This window comes from Nematolebias whitei, chromosome 15, assembly GCF_014905685.2.
Source record: "Nematolebias whitei isolate Nwh7 chromosome 15, NemWhi1, whole genome shotgun sequence".
Lineage (NCBI taxonomy): Eukaryota > Metazoa > Chordata > Actinopteri > Cyprinodontiformes > Rivulidae > Nematolebias > Nematolebias whitei.
The window spans coordinates 43,169,709-43,192,514 of NC_056512.1; the positions used below are offsets into that span (position 1 = coordinate 43,169,709).

At 43.2% G+C, this 22,806-nt stretch overlaps 2 protein-coding genes across 3 annotated transcripts in view; both read right to left on the reverse strand.

Moving 5' to 3' along the window:
* Nucleotides 1-3,246: 3,246 nt before the first annotated feature.
* On the reverse strand, nucleotides 3,247-11,737 carry nmt1a (N-myristoyltransferase 1a). 2 transcript variants are annotated; one of them, XM_037688739.1, is made up of 12 exons: nucleotides 11,592-11,737; nucleotides 9,525-9,630; nucleotides 9,265-9,409; nucleotides 9,042-9,160; nucleotides 7,012-7,103; nucleotides 6,790-6,906; nucleotides 6,361-6,531; nucleotides 6,164-6,272; nucleotides 5,333-5,503; nucleotides 5,086-5,250; nucleotides 4,842-4,979; nucleotides 3,247-4,131 (listed from the first exon to the last, which is right to left on the reverse strand). In XM_037688739.1, the coding sequence occupies exons 1-12, from the start codon at nucleotides 11,693-11,695 to the stop codon at nucleotides 4,111-4,113; spliced, it is 1,458 nt and encodes a 485-aa protein (XP_037544667.1). In that variant the 5' UTR covers nucleotides 11,696-11,737; the 3' UTR covers nucleotides 3,247-4,110. The 2 variants fall into 2 exon arrangements, with proteins under 2 accessions (XP_037544667.1, XP_037544666.1); XM_037688738.1 differs by lacking the exon at nucleotides 3,247-4,131 and having other exon boundaries at nucleotides 4,812-4,979.
* Nucleotides 11,738-12,685: 948 nt separating this feature from the next.
* plcd3a (phospholipase C, delta 3a) overlaps nucleotides 12,686-22,806 on the reverse strand; it is a 25,931-nt gene continuing 15,810 nt past the window's right edge. Inside the window, exons 5-15 of the mRNA XM_037689236.1 lie at nucleotides 21,293-21,518; nucleotides 20,679-20,880; nucleotides 18,209-18,353; nucleotides 17,931-18,083; nucleotides 17,073-17,225; nucleotides 16,834-16,984; nucleotides 16,613-16,729; nucleotides 16,321-16,499; nucleotides 15,868-16,003; nucleotides 14,488-14,637; nucleotides 12,686-13,696 (exon numbers count right to left, since the gene is read on the reverse strand). Of these exons, the coding sequence (XP_037545164.1) occupies nucleotides 13,554-13,696; nucleotides 14,488-14,637; nucleotides 15,868-16,003; nucleotides 16,321-16,499; nucleotides 16,613-16,729; nucleotides 16,834-16,984; nucleotides 17,073-17,225; nucleotides 17,931-18,083; nucleotides 18,209-18,353; nucleotides 20,679-20,880; nucleotides 21,293-21,518 (1,755 nt within the window). The 3' untranslated portion in view covers nucleotides 12,686-13,553. The remainder of the gene's footprint in view (nucleotides 13,697-14,487; nucleotides 14,638-15,867; nucleotides 16,004-16,320; nucleotides 16,500-16,612; nucleotides 16,730-16,833; nucleotides 16,985-17,072; nucleotides 17,226-17,930; nucleotides 18,084-18,208; nucleotides 18,354-20,678; nucleotides 20,881-21,292; nucleotides 21,519-22,806) is intronic.

Consider the following 22,806-nt stretch of genomic DNA (forward strand, 5'->3'; position numbering starts at 1 on the left):
AGCTGTTTTTTTGTACTTCAGCTTTTACCATTTTTAGCTAGCATTCTGCTACTTTTAGCTAACTTTTTACTATTATCTTCTTAGCTCAAATTGCAACTGTAGCCTGCTATTTTAGCTAGCATGTTAATAAACATAGCTAAATAATAGCTGTAGTTAAGACAATCTTTTTTTAATTTTAAGCGTTATAGCAACTGTTTTGCTATATTTAACTTCTAGGTGCAGCTTTTAGCCATTTTAACTTCTACTTAGCTTTTACCTTTTTAGCTAGCTATTTTAGCTAGCGCTTTACAATTATTTTCTTATAACTTTTGCTACTTTTAATTTATCGCTGAACCATGCTTTCAGCTAGCTCTTGTTCAAGACTCGAGATAACTTTTTTCACTTTAATATTTCAGTAATTATTTTGCAAAGTTAAACTTTTAGCTAGGGTTTTTCCAGTTTTTAGGTAACATTTTAATCATAACTTCCACTTGGCATTTGCTAGAAAGATACATTTTAGAAGGATCTGGTGATGTTCCCAGAGAGGAGTGGTGATCGGAGCAGACCTGAACGGACATGTTGCTGAAGGAACAGAGGGAATGAGGAAGTGATGGGTAGGTTTGATGTCTAGGGTAAACCAGGAAGATGGTGGTGGATGTCATTCCCCGGTGCTTCCGTAACAGATAGGGAAATGACAACTACAGCCATTTTCATTCTCTCGGCAAAATCCACTAGTCAACACTTATTTCCAAAAGGAGTGACCTATAAGAGTGGAGGAAGGAGTACGCAGGTCGACTACATTCTGTGTAGAAGAGGAACCCTGAGGGAGATTGGAGACTGTAAGGTTGTGGCAGGGGAGAGCGTGGCCAGACGACATAGAAAAACTTGTCATTGAGAAAAAGAGTAAAATTAGAGAAGACGACCAAATGATGGAAGGTGAAGAAAGAAGAATGTGAGAAATTCAAAGAGGAGCTGTTAAAGGCTCTGCGTGGTAAGAAAGAGCTTCCAAATGACTGGACTACTACAGCAACAGTATTTAGAGAGACATAGGAAGGTACTTGGTGTGTCATCTGGATGATGGAGAAACCTGGTGGTGAAATGAAGTAGTGCCGGAACTTGTTCAAAGAAAGATTAACCAAAAAGAAATATGAGTGAAGGACTGAAAAGAGGAGACAGGAATATAAGGAGAGCAACGTAGAGCAAAGAGGGAGGTAGCTAAGGTAAAGCAGAAGGTGTTTGATGAGATGTTTGGGAGGCTGGACACTAAAGAGTACAGATTGGAGAGAGGGATCAGGCTGGAAAGGATATGCAGCAGGTTAGGCTCGTTAAAGATCAGAATGGTAATGTTTTAACAAGTGAGTAGAGCATGATGGGAAGATGGAAGGAGTACTTTGAGGAGCTAATAAATGAAGAGAATGAAAGCAAAAAGAAGAGATCAAAGAAACTGTGGACCAGGAAGTGGGAAAGATTAGTGAGGGTGAATTTTGGAAAGCTCTGAAAAGAATGAAGAAGGGGAAGGCAGTAGGACCTGATGACCAGTGGTTTGGAAATGTCTTGAAGAGATGGCAGGGAGGTTTTAGACCCAAACATTCAATGGCATATATGAGGGTGAGGAAATGTCTGAGGAATGGAACAGAAGTGTGCTGGTGCCCATTTTTAAGAACAAGGGTGATGTAGAGTTGTAGCAACTACAGGGGAATTAAGTTGATGAGTCACACGATGAAGATCTGGTGGAGCTTGTTGAAGCAAGACTTGGACGAGAGCAACATTGATTCATGCCGAGAAAGAGCACCACAGATGACATCTTTGCTTTGAGGATGCTGTGGTGAGAACAGGTGGAAGAGAACTTGGAGAGGTGGAGGTATGCACTTGAAAGAAGAGGAATGAAAGTCAGCCGTAGTAAGACAGAGTCCATGTGTGTGAATGAGAGGGAGGAGGTGGAACAATGAGGCTACATGGAGCAGAGGTCACAAAGGTGCAGGACTTCAAGGACTTTGGGTCCACTGTCCAGGAAAATGGGGTGAGGTAAAGAGGTGAAGAGTCCAGGCAGGATGGAGAAAAGTTTCAGGAACGAGTTGCAACAAAAGGGTGTCAACAAAAGTCAAAGGAAAAATTTAAGACTGTCGTGAAATCAGCTATGTTGTATGGTCTGGAGACAGAGACATGGACAAAAAGACAGGAGACAGAACTGGAAGTGGCAGAAGTGACAAGGATGGCTAAGATCAGGAATGAGATCATCAGAGGTACAGCACAGGTTGAACAACTGGGAGATAAAGTTAGAGAGGACACAGAGATGGTTTGGACATGTCCAGAGGAGGGACAGTGGTTTGGACATGTCCAGAGGAGGGACAGTGGGCATATTGGTAGAAGGATGTTAGAAATGCAGCTGCAGGAAAAAGACAAAGAGGAGACACATGGATGCAGTTAGAGAGGACATGGAGGTGGTTGGAGTGAGATGGAGGAGGAGGACTCGCTGTGGCAAAGAGGGAACAGCCGAAAGAAGCTTTCAGCTAATGTTCTGCTTTTAGCTTTTGCAGCTCTCATTCAGCACACATCATTCACACAGTTTTAACAAAATAAAGTGTTTCTCTCTCCAAAACCAGTTTTAAATACAAATTATTGCAAGGAGCTCTCTAAATATTAGCTTTTTTTGAGAACATCATGTAAGCAGAACCAGCGTGGTTGTAAAACATAAACAATCCAGTGTTCAGCAACGGTTTAGCATTAAACCTTCAGCTTATAAAGCAGGAGTTCCACTTTTAATAAACAAATCGTCCATTTTGATCATAAAAAAAAAAAAAAAATGCAATAACCTCACAGCAACCCCTACATTTTATTTTGCTTAAAAAGAACGAACCCTGCACCTTCACAATCATTTCCTGGATCATAACACCACGGGATTCTCTTTTTTTTTTTTTTTACATTTTGCAATCAAATATTTTACATAAGAAACACTTTAACGGGGGTGTTGTTCCCCATCCATCGCTGTTCATCCTGCACGTGTTGCAGGTCCGCACTGATTTCACGCAGCCCGCTCGGGCATCACAACCATAAATCCTCCCCTGCTTCGCCTGACAGCAGCTGCATAATCTTGCATAAGCTGAAATATTTCACCTTAATATTGTTCTCACTTGTTCAGATTAAAGCATGTAACAAGGGATGTTTTCAAATCAGCTCAGTATCTACAGCGAACAGCTCGGCGTGGAGCTGAAACATGCAATTAGTTTTTTTAATAAATAAATTTTAATCCATTCTCAGATTTCTCCCCATATTTATATATTAGGCTATAAAAAAAAAGGCTTTTAAAAGTGCCCTTAAGTACTTTGGATTTCTGATTTGACCCTGAAGCCTCTGAGATTTTTGGAAACGCACGTTAAGAGTCCGGTTTCACAAAGATGGCCGCTGCAGTGGGACACACGTAAATCAAGAGGATAAATGTTAACGAACGCCGTCAGAATCAGAGATTTGTCTCCCGACTGGTTTTTACGTGTGCAGCAAGCTGGGGAGTGATGGTTCTGCAAGTTTTGATAAATGAGAGGAGCACAAATGGACGGCGAACAGAAACCATGAGCCAAAAAAAAGAAATGGCAGACAGGACGAGACAACTCTTAACGAAAGCCCTTTTCTTATTCCCACTTTTGGTTTTTATTAGATCAGCCTTTTGAGCCTTTTACTCTTTAAAATATTATTATTTTTTACGCACAATTTATTTGTATTGTCTAAAATTTATTAACAGATTTGTTTTAATTGCAAAAAGCACTTCCAACATTTAGGAATAAAACAAAACAGTCGGTTCTGCTCTGCGCATTAGGGCCTTATCCGCGGTCACGTCCGACGGTATTTACAGGTTTTCGCAGGTTTGCCGGCGGTGAGCGTGACGGTGGCCGGGCACCGGTGAGAACTGTTCTTGTTTTTGGTACAGTGATGAAATATAGCTGTTTGCGACGGTCACTACGATGGCTCTGAGGTCCGTTGATGGAGGGGGGCTCCCTCAGCCTGGCAGCAGTAGTGCAGGTCAAAGTTCAGAGGGTCAGAAAGTAAAAGTGTGGTTGGTCGTTTCCACAAGCAGGAAGTCTTGGGACCGTGGCGCCGTCTTCAGGCCTGTCGGTGACACTCGCTGACGACTCGACGTCACTGCAGAACCAGCCCAACCTGAGGAGGAAGCAGAACATCGTCAGGAACATTTATCGTCTTGACACGCTGTTTCCAGCACCACACACACATACACACACACACGCCGAAGATCAAAGAAAAACAGATGAACTGAACAAGAAGTCAGTGGGTTTTTTTTTAATTTATAATCTAATTACTTCTGTGTACTTTGTGTTATTTTAGAAGTTGGAATATCTAAATTATCAATCGATTTTGATTCTTGTAACTATTATAATTTTTAAATATTTAATTCAATTTGTAATTTTTCCCTCAGAGAAACAGCGAGATCTGATTCATTCAAAAACAGTTCTCAGGTCAGAGGGTGAAGGTGTGCACGTTGTAGGAGTTCAAGTTGTAGGAGTTCAAGTTGTAGGAGTTCAAGTTGTAGGGGTTCAAGTTGTAGGAGTTCACGTTGTAGGAGTTCACGTTGTAGGAGTTCACGTTGTAGGAGTTCACGTTGTAGGGGTTCGCTTCAACAAACTGCCTCCAATCCATTTTCTGATTCTACTTATGCTTCTTTAAGATTTAGCTTCCGCCCCGCGGCGCCTCTCGGCTCCCGCCCCGTCTCTCGGCTGCCGCCCCGCTGCGCCCCACGGCGCCTCTCGGCTCCCGCCCCGCCTCTCGGCTGCCGCCCCGCTGCGCATCTCGACTGCCGCCCCGCTGCTTCTTGTAACATTTTGTTAGTTTGCTAATAATAAAAATAAAAGTACCTTTTCTGGCCCCATGCTGGGACACTTCCAGTTGTACAGATAATACTGCAGATTCCCGTCCCCGATACCGAACTTCAGCTTCTCCAAGAAAGTCTTGTTTTCCATTAGATCCAGTGCATTAAAGACATCGAAACCTTTCTGTACAAAACAGATAAAAAAATGACAATCAGCCGACAGACTGGGAAAATTCCACACCAAGATGGAAGTTTGTTTACTTATATTTTTTAAAAGGTGGAAAACAAACCGATTTGGCCAGGATGAGGGCGTCAGACATCAGGTCAAGCAGAGGGGTGGTGGTGTGCACGTTGTAGAAGGAGTACGCCGCCTTCAGGCTGTGGTGCACCGGGTGGTTCATTATAGTGGAGGGCAGCGTGTAGAAACTCAGGAAATCGGTCACTTTGCCATCGTTCTGTCAGAAAACAGCATTACAGAAGATCAACACAAGGACGGTGCAAACAAAGTGCGTCGTCCGTGATCAGAGCGTCTTTTACCTCCACCAGGTACGTGTCAATGATGTTCTCCTGGGGGAGGAACCAGTGCTCCACCTCGTGTTCGTTCATGGCGGGCACCAGGTTGAACAGGCTCAGGTACTCCCGGAGGAGGCGATGCACCACGGGAACGTCCTTCTTCGTCATCGGCCGCAGACCAGAAGTCTTCGGGGCCTGAAGGAAAGGAGGTAGAAGACATGATGGGGGGGAAGGGGGGCTGCGGTAAATCTATCCATCTTTACCCACGGGGAGCTGGCGTCCATCTCCAGCAGTCACCGTGTGAGAGGCGGGACACCCTGAACAGGCTGCGAGTCCATCACAGGGACACAAAGAGACAATAATCCACTCGCACAGGGACAATTCAGAGTTACCGAATAACCCAACGTGGACGTTTCTGGTGCGTGTGCACGGGGCAAACATGTAAACTCCACCCAGACAGGAAGACGGACCTGCTGTGGTAGCGGTCCTGGTAACTAAATTAATCTCCCTAATCCACCTTTACATCTGCAGAAATATTCATGTTGTATAACTCTTATCATTTCCTTCCTGCTAGCTGCAGTAGCACCAGGAAATCCCGTCATATATTGTTCGGCATCTTTAAGAAGCTTAAATACAGGACAGGAAGTGCTAACGACGTCGCTCCAGACCAACAAAAATCCATTTTCCAAACCAGCGCTCTCATAAATGCAACCAACCTGTTGCCAGGTGAGCGATCACCAAATTCTAACGGACTACGGATCATTTTGAAGCTTTTAAGACGGAGAGTTTAAAAATAACTCTCAGGTGAGCACGGCTCTTGAAACCGATCGTACGTCCGAGACGGTTTTTACCAACCTCGGGCAGGCGGTACAACTTCATGGTGCGCTGCATAGTCATGTTCCTGCTCAGGTGGGAGAACTTCACCTCGATTAGTTTCCGTGGGTTCAGGGAGCGGTGCCAGTACCTGCGTCCGTACGACAGATTAGTACCGTACGGGATGACCCGTGCCGTACAACAAAAACCTCAAAACAAAGACGCTTTGTTTGACAAACCTGCACGTGCCCACGGGTTTGGGCAGAACCACTCCGGCGGTGTACACGGCCTGGAAGATGCCCTGCAGGTTGACCCGCCTGGTGATCTCCCGGATCAGAACCGGAGCGACTCGCTTGGCGCGAAGCTTCTTGTGGACGCAGAGGAAATTGATCTCAACCATTTTCTTTTCTCTAAAACATTAAAAAAGATAAAACCGAGTCAGAGTTAAAAACACGAGACAGAACACAACCGGTGCGCTCATCATCAACAACTTGTACATTTTACAGTTTTACTAAATAAATGCACATTTTTCTTGGTTAAAGAGCTTCAGGAAAACCAGCTGATTTATAACCGATGTGCACAAAACGACTAAATGAATGAATAAAAGGAGGAACTGCTTTGTCTGAAGGTTGCGATGGAACCTGGAGTCTACTCGACTGTTCGCTCACATGTCGTAGATCCGAATGTTGGCTGGAATGGCGCTGATAAAGCCGACCAGCTTCTGGTTGGAGTTCACTCTGACGCCACAGTGCCACTGAGGCAGCCAGCCCGGAGGTCGGAGGGCCCTGAGGGAGAGACGAGCATTCACTCCGCTGTTTGTTTCAACTTGAACGGTTTTAATAATGAAAATATCCGCAGTGCCATAAATCTGAACCAGAAGTCAGGATTACCAGAGCAGGAACTCGGGGGAGTAGTCAAATCTGAACATGTTGTCGTCGTCCTCCACGTAGTTCTCATTGAGAAGAGTATAAAGCTCCTTCAGCTGGTTGCAAACGGACAAAAAGCACAAAAACTTTTGCAATAATTTATATTTAAAAACTGTTTTTTTTGCCAGCTTGTTCAAATAAAGCAGTCGGTCTCTTCTGTTACCAGTTTGTTTCCAACGTCGTCATCGTCCACATGTGGACAAATAAAATTAGAACCTGCGATTATTCCAACTTTAGATTTAATCTTCTCATTCTTGTTGAATATCGCCAACATAAAACGTATTTTTTGGGGTGGATTTGACAGCGCCCCCCCACTCCCCAACACCAGTTTGCACTTTTGTTTGAACCGTTAACGACAACAGTACGTTCAAAAACAAGACGTGGTAAAGATAAAATATTACATCTTCTTATCACAGGCTTCAGTTCAAAAAGGCTTCCTAAAGCTTCAAACCTTTAATTGTCCAACTCTAAATAATTAATCTTCTGGTTTGTGTGGCACAAAAACAACGACGGTCCATCCTGAAGGGTAAAGGCAGCACATGCTGTGCCCCAACGGTCCCGGGGGTTCTAGAGGGTCAGCCCATGGTCGGGTCTTCCATGGCAAACAGGGTTCATGTGAGGGCTCAAAAACCTTTAACGAGCAAGTGGATCAGGAAACATTGTTCAGAAAGGGAACACCCCCCCGGGAGCCAGGCCTGGTTGTGGAGCCCACAAATAGCCTTGGCTCCTGGGGCTTGTCTGGGCCGAGTCCGAAAGAGACAACGTGGGCCCTCCACCCAAAAGGACCGTCTGGGTGGAGCGCTCTGCAAGACGGGTGGCAGGTGAGGGAGGGTCCCTGACCAGGCCCGTTCCTGGCATCATAAACTGGCTCTGGAGGACATGAACGTCACCTTACTGGGGGGTAAGGAGTCGGAGCTTGTGTGTGAGGTTGAGCAAGACCAACTCGATACAGTTGGGCTCACCTCTGCGCTGGTTAAGACCCATCCTGGACACCTCCCTGAGGAACGCCCAGAGCTTTCTGGAGGGAATATTCTCTCCAGCCTGGAAACACCTCGGGGTCTCCCAGGAGGAGCTGGAGTGTCCCGAGGAGAGGGAGGTCAGGGTTCCCCTCCTGGATCTGTTGCCTCAACAACCAAACCGCCATTAACTGGTCGAAGACAGAGACTTATGGACACGCCGGGTTCCCAAACATTTTTCCAATGTTCCAAAACGTTTTATACAACGGTGCTTTTATTACGTATAACTATGGTAAAAATGTTTATCAAACAGAAAACCTCGTTCATGTTTTAGAGCAACTTGTGACAGAAACGTACGGCGACGGAAGACGCTGCCGATGGAAGTAACTTCAGTCTCGTCTGCAGCATCACGTTTCCAGAGAGCCGCACACGTCAACAGGAAGGAATCAAAATGATGCATACTTAACTATAATCTTCCAAACAGATATTTTGGAAAATATTTCCAGTATTTTTTCTTCCATTTTCTATTTAGACGAGTTAGCATCGTTAGCATGTCCAGTAAAAAAAAAAGTTATCTTGATTTTCTTTTGGAATACAAGACGTTCTGTAAACTTGTACTTTTCTTTTTGTTTACATCCAAGATGTTGAATTTAAGCTTTGTTTTAAGTTTTATATATTAAAAAAAAAAATCCTGGTTTTCATCCACTTAGTTTGAATTTATTGTGTTTTAATTTGAGGACGTCTAGAAGCCGGATGGAGATCACCCAACATGTTGGGATGTATGTTGTCCATGCGCGGTCTAAAGTTTTTCCAATCAGAACTTCTAAAACAAAAATAATGAAGGACGAAAGTGAACATCATGATAAAAATGTCTATTTTTCATGGTTTAATAAAAAAAAAAAAAAGGAGCTCTGCGTGACATTTCATCTTAATTGTGAATTTATAAACCGCACCCTGAGCTAGAGAATATATAAAAGTCAACTTCTTCCCTTTAAGACCACATAGGAACCCTGTAGCTGTGACTGAACGCCGTCTTACCACGGCGGCGTTCCCCAGGTCCAGGGTGTCCCAGCTGAAGCCTTGTGGGAGGCTGTAGGGCTCCTCTCGAATGTGGTCTTTGTCGGGTTCAATGGATCCGTGAGACATTACGGTCTCCCCTGAAAGAAAACGCAGACATGAAGCACTTATCAGCGGTACAAGACGCCTCTGAGCGGAGTTTTGTTGTAGTTGGAGGAGTCAAAGCCACAACTTTTAATCTTACCTAGCTTGGGAACAGGTTGTGTGTCCCAGAACTGATAACTCCTCCGACTCGCCTCCTCCATGGTTTTGGCTGGACCTTGGCCAACAGAGAACAGCTCGATGGCCTTTTGGATCTCCTGTAGCTTCTCAGCTGGTAAAGCGTTAACCTGTTATGAAAGTTAAAACATGACTTAGAGGGGAAATATACAGACCAAATATTTTTGGACTTTTAACAAGAACTTCAACGTTAAACTTTTGTCATTTAAAAAAAAGAGTTCGTGCCTTGGCAAGAGGGTCCTGAGCTGCTTCTGTGGAACCAGATTTCTTCTTCTTTTTCTGCCTTTTCTTTTTCTTCTTGGCACCGGTGTCATCACCCAGACCCCGGTCACTGGAACAGAAAATGATTTTAAACTACCGTTCTCTTGAAAGGATGAACAAAGTGCTAATATGGGTGTCTGGATCCCGTACATCTGAATTAATAACATTTTTTAAATCACAATTATTACCAGCCTAGATGAGGAGATACCATTTCTGTAAAACGCAACCATACGTTCGGGATGATAAAATACAAAAAAAACTTTATATTTACATATAGATTTACAAGTTATTTCTCTATATTGGACAGAGTAAAAACAGCTTGTTTGAATTGTCAGTGCCAGATGAGGCTCTAAACTTGTGGTTCTCAAACCTTTTTCCCATTACTATCCAAAAAAAAGAAGCAACTGTGACCCTAAAAATCTTTAAAGTGGACAAACTGCTGAAAATCTAACTACGTAAAGGGCATAGTGAATATAGAAATACCCCGAACTCATACTACTTTACTGCCCCATTCATGGTCGTTTTTATTATTTTGTAGCCACTTTAGTGGAGATACTGATTTCTGGAGCTCACGTCAGGACGTCCAACTTTGTGATTTTTGATCCCTAGTGTCGATGGAACATCTACACAGACCTGTAGGCTAAACAGAAATCAAGACAGTTCCAAGAATGAGGCACATCAAATGGAGAAACGTGTGGCCAATGTCTGCATTGATGGTCCCAGCTGCAAAAAACGCACGACTCAAGTTGTCAAAAGTTACAATCGGTGTTTTGTAGCGGTCAGTTTTTGATGCGTTCTAACTGGAGAAGCCACTTATCTGCCCCATACTTGAGGGTAATCTCATTAAAGTCCAAGGCTTGTGTTTGTAAACCCCTGTGCAGATGGCGTCTCACATGACCTCTGGAAGAGGAGCGTGTGCTATCTACGTGTGCGTACACATGTATGTGCAAGAGGTCTGTCAGCGACGGGGACAATGGAGAACAAAACACTCAATAGTTTGTTCTCGAGGCTTCCATGTCAATGGAGTGCAGCAACTAGAGCAAGGCTTTGTTTCTGTGCTGGAGGGGACTGATGCGTGAATAAAATTAAACACAGCAAGTACCTAAATGTGGTGGATTACTGCCACTTTGAAATGTGACTTTTTTTTGTTGTTGTTGCTTCAAACCAAGCAGCTCAAACAGATTATTTCTGCAGCCCTGGATCTAAAAGCAACAACTTCAGGGTCGCAAGTTGACTTTGACAGACTGAACTGCTAATTTTATGAAGCTTTACACTTATTCATTTGCTTGGATAAATAGTATAAGCTAATATAAACACGTTTAGGTCCCTTGCTTGGAGTCTCTGGATGATGAACACAGAGGAAAGCGAACGTCAAGCAGTGCAGGGTTTCATTTAAAGCCATTTTTTAGCTAATCAGAGCTAGCCAAGGCTTCATCTTCCTCAATTTTACGTGGTTAAATGTTGGGATTGAGAGCTCCCAACGCGGTAGGATTCAAACACAGAAGCAGTTACACATGACAATTAAGTCGTACGTGTAAAAAACGCAATTGTTGCTCGTTTCGGTTTTGATTTTGTATCAGACAAAAGGGTTTGACAGCTTCGTTAGCATTCAAGCTAACTAACACGCTGTATGTCACTTTAGTTGCTCAGTTAATCAACGCATCGGTGGTTTTAAACATTTATTAAACTGTCAATTTCACAGTGTTTATGCAAGTCCTATAACTGTTCAAATATTATGTTAAAACTGTTTTTAATCACGCTTCAGTTGTTACTCCTCACGCCTAGCATTAGCTGGTTTCTAGACTTAAACCCGCCTACGCAGTTGATAGATTCCCGTCTCAGCCAATCAGAATGAAGAGCTCGAGAGCGTGACGCTCCCTCCAGCCAATAGGAAGAAAGCAAAGTGGGCCGAACGATAGGTGTCCATCCTCGCCTGCTCGTGAATTCTTTGGTTAGCGTTCGCCAATTTAGTAAAGGGTAAAATGGCACTGACCATTTTAACCCGCTCTATATGTAAGTTTACCCTCTTACCCATCATCAAAGTGGTGCTCTTCATTTTCGCAGTCGCTACAGTGTCCGTGGTCCTCTACATCTTCTCTCTCCGGCATCGGTGCTGTCTCATTCTCATCCGCCATCTTCACCGGGAAGTGCGGACTCTCCGGGCGGTCGACGCCTTTAAACCCGCCTCGACGCTATTGGCTTGGAGGTGGACGCGACGCGAGGGGGCGTCCTCGTATTTACAATAAAACAAAAGCGCTCCGGACGTTTGTTAAGTCTTTTACTTAGAATCCACGGTCAAAATCCCGTAAAGGTTGATGGTTGTACTCGCCGCATGACTTTGCAGATGTTAAATGGTCCTAAAGGCTCAAGTTTCGCGGATGGTGTTGTGTTAATTTCAGTTTCCCCGTGTAGTTGGAGCCGTTCCCGCTCTGCACTGATGACACAATTCGATACAACACCTGTCGCACATGGATACAAGTGGCCTATTTTCTCACTATCAACGAATAAACAATACAAATAATCAATAATGGCAACTTATATATTGATACGGTGGAGATATTAAAAAAGATACAATTACAGAGATTAAGTAAAATATCAGTATTGTTAATACTCAAACTTCATTATTAAAATATTAAAACCACAAAACTAAAATGAGTTATAACTTGAGGTCTATAAATGTATGCATTCTTCGTTTAGCATCAATAACCCAGTTTGTTTTAAAACAGCTTCCTTCACCAGAAAATATATTTTTTACAACTGATTATTTTTTAACCCCGTGACCCAAAATGGAAGAAGTGGGTAAAAGATAATGGTTGGATGGATTATTTTTTTAAGTTAATGTACCTCAAAATGGCCACGACAGCAAGCGGACATCAGCCAGCACCAAAATGACTATAACTCAGTCGATTTGACAAACATTGAGCTAATATTTGACGTGGTAGTAGCTGAGAGTCATTCCACAACACATACTTTGAGCGTGATTTATTGCGATGAGGCATGAGGCTGAGTAAAATGTTATTTTCTAGTTTGACCAAAAGGGCAATAATCTCAGCCTCAAACTCTGGCATGAAGGTGGCGGGCGACATGCATTAAAAAAAACAAGTGAGCACAAACAAAAACATGTATTGCAGTGTGGTATTAATTATTCTTTATAAAAACAGCATTTTTTTAAAAGTTATACTTTGTTGATCATGTTACAGAAAACCACTTCAAGCATATAAACTCTAATTTAAATCACCTTCCTTTAGTTTAGACAATCAATCTGTAACGTATTCTGGAGGCGAAGTGCTACTAGCAGAAGAAATAATTAAATTGTCAGTGCATTAGACAAAGTTCATATGAAAAGCTAATCACAATTTTACCTAATACTTTATTTGAACATGATTGAAGTGACGCCGAGGCAAAGACAAATACTAAATACTAAAGATATTTGAAAGTTAAGGTAACCTGCAGTCATTTGCTTTGAAGACAAAAGTGCTAAAGTGTCTTAAGTATAAAGTAAGACTGAATTAACTCTAAGACATTTTCTTATGAAAAATACAAACTGATGAAACATTAACACAAATGTTTCACATCACAGTGCATACAAAAAAGAAATGTCTAAAACAACAGTATTGTTTTGACCACAGCTTGGTACGTTCTCTACAGCATCCATAAAACACCTTATGGGTCAGTGCAGTTCTGTTAATGCTACTCTGCATTTTTTTTCTGTTAAAACATTTAAAAAAAGATCAATCTAAAGAGTTAACATATACAAAGTAAATGTTAGTGTCTTGTGGTCATGTAGCTTCAGTCTTCATCAACTAACCCTCACAGTGAGAGATGACTCCATTACTTTTCTAAAAGTTAATCGCCTTTCTCTTTTCAGGAAGTGGTCGAGTTAAAATTGGACAACTGGACCGGGACAAAGGCTGGCAGCGACAGGAGTCCCCTCGCATTAAAAGCGGCTTCTTCTAAAGCCTTTCAGATATTAAAAATTCATTTTTTCATGGTTCACATTTTGCCTTTAGCGATGTCCATGCGCTCCTTCACCGTCTTGACAGGAACTCCTCTTCGGGTCACTTTGACGTGGACGAAGAGCGTCGCTGGGGACAGACTGGACCCGTCTGCATTCAGCAGGTGAACGTGTCGATAACCTGTGGGGGGGATGGTTTCACATGTTAAACAGTGTATCTACGTCAGTGCCTCTTTTCTGTGTGATCCCACAGAGCTCAGTTCTTGGACCCCTTTTGTTTTCTCCATCTGCTCCCTTTGGAGTCTATTCTGAAGAAACACGGTTTTAATTTATTTGTTATGCTGATGATTGTCAGATTTATCCGCCCTTAAATCCTAACAGTTCTTGCTCCATTCACTGCAGCTCGGCTATTAACAGGAACTCGTAGGTTTGAGCACATTTCACCAGTTTTGTCCTCCCTTCACTGGCTCCCCGTGCATCTCAGAATCGATGTTAAAATTCTCCGGTTGACCTTTAAGTGCCTAAATGGTCTTGCACCCTCACATCTCTCTGACCTACTTCAACCACGTTCCTTCTTGGGTGCTGAGATCATCTGACCTGCTGCTTTTGGTTGTACCAAAAACCAGGTTGAAGCTCAGAGGAGATCGGGCTTTTTCAGTCGCGGGGCCTAAACTCTGGAACAATCTGCCCCCCAACATTAGACAGACCACTTAACTCCCTGCTGTTAAAGATCTCCTAAAAAAACACACCTGTTTTTTAACACAGTGTGATTTGATTTACTGTTTCATTGTTTCTCGTTGTTGTTTGTGTTTTGATGCTTTTAATTACATCTTGTTTATTTTACTGCCGTTATCTTGTTGTTTAGCACTTTGGTTGGTTTGGCACTTTGCTGTTTTAAATGTGCTTTATAAATAAATGCGACTTGACTTAAAACAACGAGGACTTGACTCGTGGGGTCAGAATGAAGAGCACCTGTGCGCAGGCTGGTGAAGGGCAGAGTGTACTGTCCCACAAAGTCGTTTTTGGAGGTGTGGTCGTGGTCCTCCACGACGAAGCGCACCAGGGTCAGTTCAGGAACCTGCAGCTGGAAGCTCAGGGTGCAGTCCCACCGGGGGTTGAAACCTGCAGGGGGGGCACAAGAGCTGTAAGAGCACAGCTTAAAAACTAAAACAATAAAACTGAGTCAGAATTTAATTATTCTTATATCAAAATGTTCAACCTGATCAAGAACACAGTGCTACGACTTCTGGCTTTTTTTTTTAACTTTTATACTTTTCAAAATATTATACTTTATTTAAAATAAAATCTCCCATAGAATCACATTAAAATATCTCTGTTTCATTATCAAACTTTATTCTCTTTGAAATCTACTTCAGCAAATGTGCTCTATTTTTGTCTTTGTATGCTTCTCTTAGCTTGCAGCTTTGGTTTTGTTACTTTTAGCTTCTGTTTTGCTATTTGTAGCTTTTAGCTACAGTTCTGCTTCTTTTAAATTTTAGATACACTTTTTTCATTGTTAACTTTAGCATCCGTTATCTGGATGCTATATTTCTCTTTAGCAATTCAAATGATTGTTTTGCTTTTTTTGTAGCTAATCTTTTGCTCCTTGAAGCTTCTAGCTACTTTTTTGTTGCTTTTAGCTTCAAGCTACAGCTCTTTTTTTTTTAGATTTTGCTAATTTTAGCTCATGCTTTGCTGATCTTATTTGTTTTGTTAAATTCAGCTGCTATTTTACTAATTTTAGCTGTTTTGCTTTTAAGCTATTCTTTGCTTTAAGCTTCTAGCTACTGTTCTGCTACATTTAGCTTCTAGCTTTGGCTCATTTTCTTTTAGATTTAGCTAATTTTAGCTACTGCTTTGCAACTTTTTACAAAAGCATCTGTTTGCTACTTTTGTGACATTTGTCTTTAGCGATTTGTAAATTTTAGCTGTGGTTGATACTAATTTCAGTTACTGTTTCACTTATTTTTGCTTTTTGTTTCCGGCTTCTGTAAATTCTAGGTGCAGTTCTGCTTCTTACATTTTGGACAGTTTTGTTAATTTTAGCTTCTACTTTGTTAAAATTTACCATTAACTACTTTTTTCTGGTTTTATCTTCACCATTTGTTTTGTTGGTTTTCGTTACACTTTTACTCATTTCAGTTACAGTCGTGCCAATTTAAAAAAAAAAAAAGTTTATATTTACAAACAGTGTTCACGCAGCATTTTAGCAGAAAATGTTTTTTTTTTTTTGGTAATTTTTTAATTGCAAAATAAAAATACCAGATAAAGCGATTACAGCAAGGCGTTAATTCGACACGTGCACGATAAATGCTTCGTTTTTAACACGTAATTTCCCAGACTTGAAGTTACCGTTGTTGTCGATGCGGTGGGTTTTCTTCTTCGCGTTATCGATCGCCACCCCGTGGATTTCCACCCACACTTGCGGATCCACGATGGAGCTGGCTTTCTCTGTGTTGATCTTCGGCAGCTGCTGTGCGGATATTATCTGCAACACAAAAAGGAAACAGGAAATGTGGATTAGAAACGCGTCAGCAGTGTGTTTATGTATTTTAGGTGGAAAGCTGAAAAATGCACTGATAAGGCTTCAGTCTAGACCTCATGAAACATTTATCTAAATGATAAATAAGATCAAACCAGCTGAGCTTCAAACCGTTTGCGTGTCCTGAATAGATGATTTTTTAAAGAAAAGCAAGAAAGGACAACTGGTTCTCTAAACATCGTTGTGTAAATCAAGTGAAAGATGAGATTTTCTGCCAACGTTCCCAGTTCTCTGTGATATTCACTGCAGAGTTCACAGCTCACTCGTATATTCAGCTGGGTGGGGGTGTGACCAGGACCCCCGCCTGTGTTCTCAGGGTCAAAGTCAGACTTGGGGCTGCACAAGAAGTCGGGCTTGAGGACGTAGCCGCAGCGACCGTTTGGGAGGAAGCGACCCTGGTTCAGGTCCATCTGCTCCCCGGGCGTCTGGAAGTTCAGCGCCACTGAAGGGAAGGACACAAACACTTACAGTCCGTCATAAAGAACTCATTTTTAGCACAAAAAGACACATTTTCTAATCAAATGCATTTAAAATTCAAGTTCTTCGAGTACCGACCCATCTGGCAGCCGCAGTTCCACATTTCCTGAGGATCATAGTTGGATGATTGCAGGCGCTGGCCGGAGGGGTAGATCCGGCTCAGCTGCCTGCTGTTGTGTCGCACAAAAAGCTTCCCTGCAAAAGAAAACACACAAAAAAACAGGATGCTGATCGAGTAGCCATCAAGCTGAACGCAAGATCAGAAGTCAGTCAAGAGGCAGCCATTTCCTGCGTTGTACCGGAGTCTTTGATGAGTTTGAGCGCCTCGCTCTCGGAGAAGGACGACAGTTCGCTCGAAGGTGTTTTGGTCGCGTTTTCAAAGCCTCGGAAGGCGACGCTCCTGCAGTACACGACCAGCTCCGACAGCTCGGGGCTGAGCTTAGTGCAGACCTGGGAACAGAAACGCGACGGAGAACAGAACGATTGGCTTGGACGCGGCCCGTAAAAGCATCTCAGACCCGCCTCCTCCTGAACGCACCTTCGCGGGGTCGGTCTTGGGCGTGCTCCTGTTGCCGCTCGCCGGTTCTTCTTCGGTGCTGGAGGAGAAGCTGGCGAAGCTCCCGTTCTTGTTCAGCTGGTCGAGGTGAGGCGTCTCCTTCTTCCCCTTCACCAGAATGCGCCACTTGAGCTCCTGCGGGAAACGTTTGTGGAGGAAAAGTTAAAACCGGGAATCTTGGCGCCGTCGGTGCACGTGTTAGAGATCACTATCAGCTACTACCTCGGCAAACTGCGGCTCAGTGTCTCGAAGAGCACGACACATTATACGCCTGTAAACAAACGTTATACAGCTATCTATAGCAATGACCAGATAAGCAAAGGCTTGTATAACCTTTGACCTTAGAGTGACCTTGACCTTACAGCTGATGAAAGGATTACGCAACACTCCGCCTAGTGATGACAAACAGGTGTACAACGTTTCTTTAAATTATCTTGAGCGGATCAGAAGTCGTACGGAGACTATACGGTAATGCGTCCGCATTTCAACGTTTTTGTTAAGTTTGCTGTGGCGGCCATTTTGAATCAGCCTGGCACAAGTTGTGGAAGAGTCTCCAATGAATGCTTTATGAGAAATTTAAATCGTTTCCGTCCGGTGGTTAACGAGACATCTCAAAGAGTTTACGGTTGTAACTAACTTGAAGCATTCTCTAAGCAATCCTAAGTTTTTTAAGTAAATTTTTTGGAAAATTATGTCGCCACGGTAACTCAGAACACCTATACGCGTAGTAGCACACATCACGCGGCACAGTGACAGCGAGAGGTGCCACCGTTGAAAAGCGTAGGAAGGAGTGCACGGCCTCAATCAGCGTCGAAGGAGGAACCAGCTGTGTGTGAATACTTCAGGAGACGGCAGCTCCTTCAGCGGCAGGTCGGTGAGAGCTTTGGTGAGCAGTTTTCTGCCCAGGATGGTGCGGAGGTGTTTGGCCATGACCGCCTGCTGCTCCACAGAACAGTGATTCTCCAAGGACAGGATCAGAGGGTAGGGGGACGCCTGCAGGGGAAAGCACAGCTTCCGTTTAGCTTCTCAAGTGTAACAACAGGAAGTGAAAGTAAGAGCGGGGGGGGGGGACGGGAGGGGGAGCGGCGTGCCGTCGCAGCTCAGAGAATGACGCTTACCTTGAAGGCGTACTGCGAGATGGTTTCGATAACCTCTTTGAAAGGAACCTTGGAGGTAAGGGTGTGGCCGTGGTAGATGACGGGCTCGCCTTTATCCCCGTCCCAGCAGTCCAGCTCCACACAGCGGCAGCCCTGAATCAAAGCTCTGACAGAGACGTTCACAGTAACGTCACAGACGTGCACCAACCCCTAAATTAACGTTTTAAAGGTGAAGGCCGGTGTTTAAATACATCCTGCTATCGGCAGTTTGTCACTGGGGACTAGCCGGAGATCAGAACTGGGAGACGATGCGTAATTTTGAGCGACTTGCAGCCCCGTGAGATACGCATCAACCGATTGCATTAAGGTGGTGCTAACTAGAGTCTGAGCTACGACTCCTTCCACCCACGTACGTCCTGTAGTCTGCACACGATCTGTCAAGCTGTAGGACGTCAAACCGAGCTGACGTGACCGCAGCAGAGCTACTACCTGCACGTTTGACTCAGCTGTCGGCTCATGCGAGATAAGTGGAGGTTCTGTTGATGCATCGTTATTTTATCCGGCTAAAAGTTTTAAGTGCCTGTCTGAAGTTTCTACGTTCGGACAAACTGACTCTTATTCTAGGAGGGAATCGTGACTGGAGGAACGGGGGTTTTCCCAGCCTCTGTGGTGCCCGTCCAGCAGGCAGAGGCAACGTTTACGGTAAACGTAGCTCAAATGTTCAATTAAAGGAAATTTACAACAATTTCTTGGAGGTTGATTCGGCTCGACGCAGAAACTGTTCACTGGAGTTCTGCAAGCACAAGTGATGAATGTTTTTCCTTCTCCAGGTAAAGTGAGGTGAAGACGTGCAAGTTTAGCTTCGTCACACCTGTGCAGGTGAAGCTGTTTAGCTGGTCGGCGCACCGAGGAGGTCTGCTGGTTCAAATCTTCCATCTTTGCTCGAGTCACTAACATTTATGAAGCATTCACTCTACTGTGACTCATTTTACTTTAAGTACATTTCTCGTCCCGCAGTTTCTACATCAACAAATCAAACACCAAAACGTTCGGCTCTTTCAGGACAATCCTGCTATGACTTTTGGTGTTGGTGCAACTTTAGCTTTTTGAAACATTTAGCCTTTTCTGCCATTTCTTCTCTCATAGAAAGTGAACTGAGCTCATTTTACCTCCTTCAAATCTTTAGATGTGTTTACAACCTTTTACTGCTCCTTTCACATTTTGTTCTGCTTCAGATTCTTTCAGCTTCCTTGTGCAAATTCAAACTTTTTTCAGCTACTTTCAGCTGATTTTTCAGCTGTTTTGTGCTCCTTTCAGATTTTTTTCAGCTAACTACAACATTTCTGCGCTTCTTCTAACTTTTTTCTGCTAATTTCAGTTTGTTAAGCTCCTTTCAGCTGATTGATGCAAGCTTCAGCCTTGTCTACTATTTCAGCTACTATTTAGCTGTTGTTATGTTAATTTTAGCTTTTTCAAGTAATTACACATTTTTTGCGCTCATTTCAACATTTTTCAACTTAATTCAGCAAAAATGTGCTCTCTCCACTTCCTTTTTGTAATTTAAGCTTCTTTCTGCTTTTTTAAGCTACATTTCAGCTGTTTTTTTGCTAATTTCAGCCTTTTTCAGATAATTTCCACCTTTTTGTGCTCATTTCTGCTTCTTTCAGCCTAATTGGGCAAACATGTTCTTTCTGCTTTCTTCTGCAAATTGAAGCTTGTTCTACTTTTTCAGCTAGCCTTTTAGCATTTTTTTATTAATTTCAGCTGTTTTCAGATAAAGTCAAGTTTTTCGTGGTAATTTCTGCTACTTTCAGCTTAATTAACGTCTTTCTGCTAACTTCAGCTTGTAATGCACTTTCAACTTTTTCTGCTAGTTTCACCTTCTTCTGCTACTTCAGTTACTTTTTAGCTGTTTTGTGCTAAATTTATGTTTTTCAGCTAATCCCATGTTTTTTTTAACTCCTTCCACTTCCTTCTGATAGTTGAGCTTCTTTATGTTTTTTCACCTTTTTTTGGGACTAATTTCAGCTTTTTTTAAGCAAATTTCCTAATTTCTGTACTAATTTCTGCTTATTTGAACCTAATTCATCAAATATGTGCTCTTTCTGCTTTCATCTGCTAACTTAGGCTTGTTCTTCAATTTCAGCATGTTTTTAGCTAATTTCAGCTGTTTCTCAGCTAGTTCTTAAGCAATAAGCATTCACACTTGTTTATACTTCTCCCTCTTACAGAATCATGAAATAACTACAAAAACATGAACAAACTGTCTCTGAAACCAGATTAACGTCTAAACAAATCTAGTTTACACGTCTGAATGTAAATATTAAATATCAGCAGAGCCGCTGAAGTCTGACGGCTCAGATGTTTTCGCGTGCGTACGAACCGGTAAACGTTTAAGCTGGCAGGTGCGCACGCTCTCAGTCAGCGCCGAACGCCTGCAGTCGGATCAGCCGATGGATTTAAAGAGCCAGGTGCGAACGGGGCCGTGTACCTGATGTACGGCTCGGTGCTGCTGGCGCTGGTGACCTGGTCCTTGGTGAGGTAGGTGTTGTGCGACGAGGAGATGAAGTAGTGGGCCAGGGGCCGGCTCATGTCCTGGTGGACTCTGGCCTGGTCGGGGTTGAAGACGTCCGTCTCGTAGGACAGCATGTACATGGAGAAGCCGCTCTGCGTCATGAACTGGTTCTTCTGGGCTGCAGCGAGGGACAACAAGTTATCTCTGCTCAGGTTTTTCTGCACGAGGCAGCAAATACGTTTTACACCCGCTGACGCTTTTAAAGACTTTTTCATTTAAACTAACGCAGCCTAACGTAAAGTACCGTGCATAAGTCTTGGGTCGTTCTGCTGCTTCCAAGCAGCCAGACCTTCTCGTGTTCTTTAAACTGATCTTCGTCAGTATTGTCTTTGGACTTTGGCTGTTTTTTCACTACCTGCTTCTTCCTTTTTGGGTCACTGGTGCCCATATCCAGCAGTCACTGGGTGAGAGGCGGGAGACACAGGTCTCCAGTCCATCACAGGGACACATAGAGACAAAGGAGACCAGCACCTGAACGCCTCACGGAGCGCGCTCTGCAGTCCCTTTAACGACCGGTTTGAGGGACCTACCGAACTCGTTGCGCTCGTAGGCCAGTATGAGGTTCTGAGCGTGCTTCAGCGAGGCGTCTTCTCCCTGATCTCCCAGGAAGTCCCGCAGCTCCGCAGTGGACAGCCGGCTCCCGTTGCTGGAGTAGTGCCTGAACACGGCGTCCAGCTCCGGCCGCCGCAGCAGCTCCCTGCAGAACTCCTCGATCTCTGCGTGATCCAGACGCCCGTCGCCCGACCGGTCGCACCGCTGGGATTCAAAGAAGAGCAAACGGTGAGACAGGAAGGCAGGTGCCGTGTTGGGAGCGTTTCACCTTCTCTGAGGAAAAACGTCTGGATGATGACTCAGCTGGAGACACTTCAAAAATACGTTCCAGGAGGTTTAGAACCGTGGAGACGGAGCGGGAAGCGAACAGTCGGCTAAGCAGCTGAGGGACACTGCAGGAAACAATCCTCTCACTAAACAAACAAACCTTGAGGTGTTGGAGATAAAAAGGAAGGAGAGATTTCTGCCGAGCTGGCAATCGAACACAGACTTAAAAAAACTCCACGATGTCGGAAAGAAAAAACAAGAACACACAGCAGCTAAATATCAGCCTTTTCTTACAGAAATCAGCTGAAATGAGTTTATTCTGACTGAAGAAATGGCCTTTTCTGAGAAAACACTGAGAGCTGAACGACTTTGATGAAACGTGCTGAAAAAAAAGAAAATTAGCTTAAAAAATTGTAGCATAACACCAGCTAAAAGAGAAAAGTCTCAAAATACCAGTTAAAAGTAAAATGGGCTTGAATGTAGCTAAAGGCAGGTTGCTACTGTTAGCTTTTAGCTAAGCTTTTGATACTTTTTGCTCTTGGCTGCTTTAAACACATATAGCTTTTAGCCAGACTTTTACTCCGTTTACCTTCTAGCTATCCTTTTGCCAATTTTCTATTTTGCTACTCTTCTGCTACTTTCTGTCATCATTTTACTCTGTTTAGCATTTAGCTACCATTTTGCTGCTTTTATTTTTTTTGGCTAGCCCTTTTGGTAGATTTATCTTTTAGTCAGGCTTTAATTACTTTTGCTTTTAACTAGCCTTTTGCTACATTTATCTTTTAGCTATCATTCTGCTATTGTTAGCTTTTAGCTAACCTTTTGATACTTTTTGCTTTTGACCACTTCATCTATAGCTTTTAGCCAGTTTCTTTACTATTACCTTCTAGCTATCTTTTTGCCAATTTGTTATTACGGTATGCGACTCTTCTGCTACTTTTAGCCACCTTTTTACTCTGTTTAGCATTTAGCTACCATTTTGCTTAAATTTTTTAGCTAGCTCTTTACTACTTTTAGCTATCATTCTGTTACTGTTAGCTTTTAGCTAGCCTTTTGCTACATTTAACTTTTAGTTGTCATTATGTTACTGTTAGCTTTTAGCTAACCTTTTGCTACATTTAGCTTTTAGCTGTCATTCTGTTACTGTTAGCTTTTAGCTAGCCTTTTGCTACATTTAGCTTTTAGTTGTCATTCTGTTACTGTTAGCTTTTAGCTAGCCTTTTGC

Excerpts from the sequence above, each read along its gene's own strand:
- nmt1a (XM_037688738.1), bottom strand. The coding sequence starts at position 11,695 with ATGGCGGATGAGAATGAGACAGCACCGATGCCGGAGAGAGAAGATGTA. Across the intron at positions 6,532-6,789 it reads AACATTCGGATCTACGACAT|AGAAAAGAAAATGGTTGAGA; the intron begins GTGAGCGAACAG and ends TTAATGTTTTAG. Across the intron at positions 4,980-5,085 it reads CCCTCATCCTGGCCAAATCG|AAAGGTTTCGATGTCTTTAA; the intron begins GTTTGTTTTCCA and ends TGTTTTGTACAG.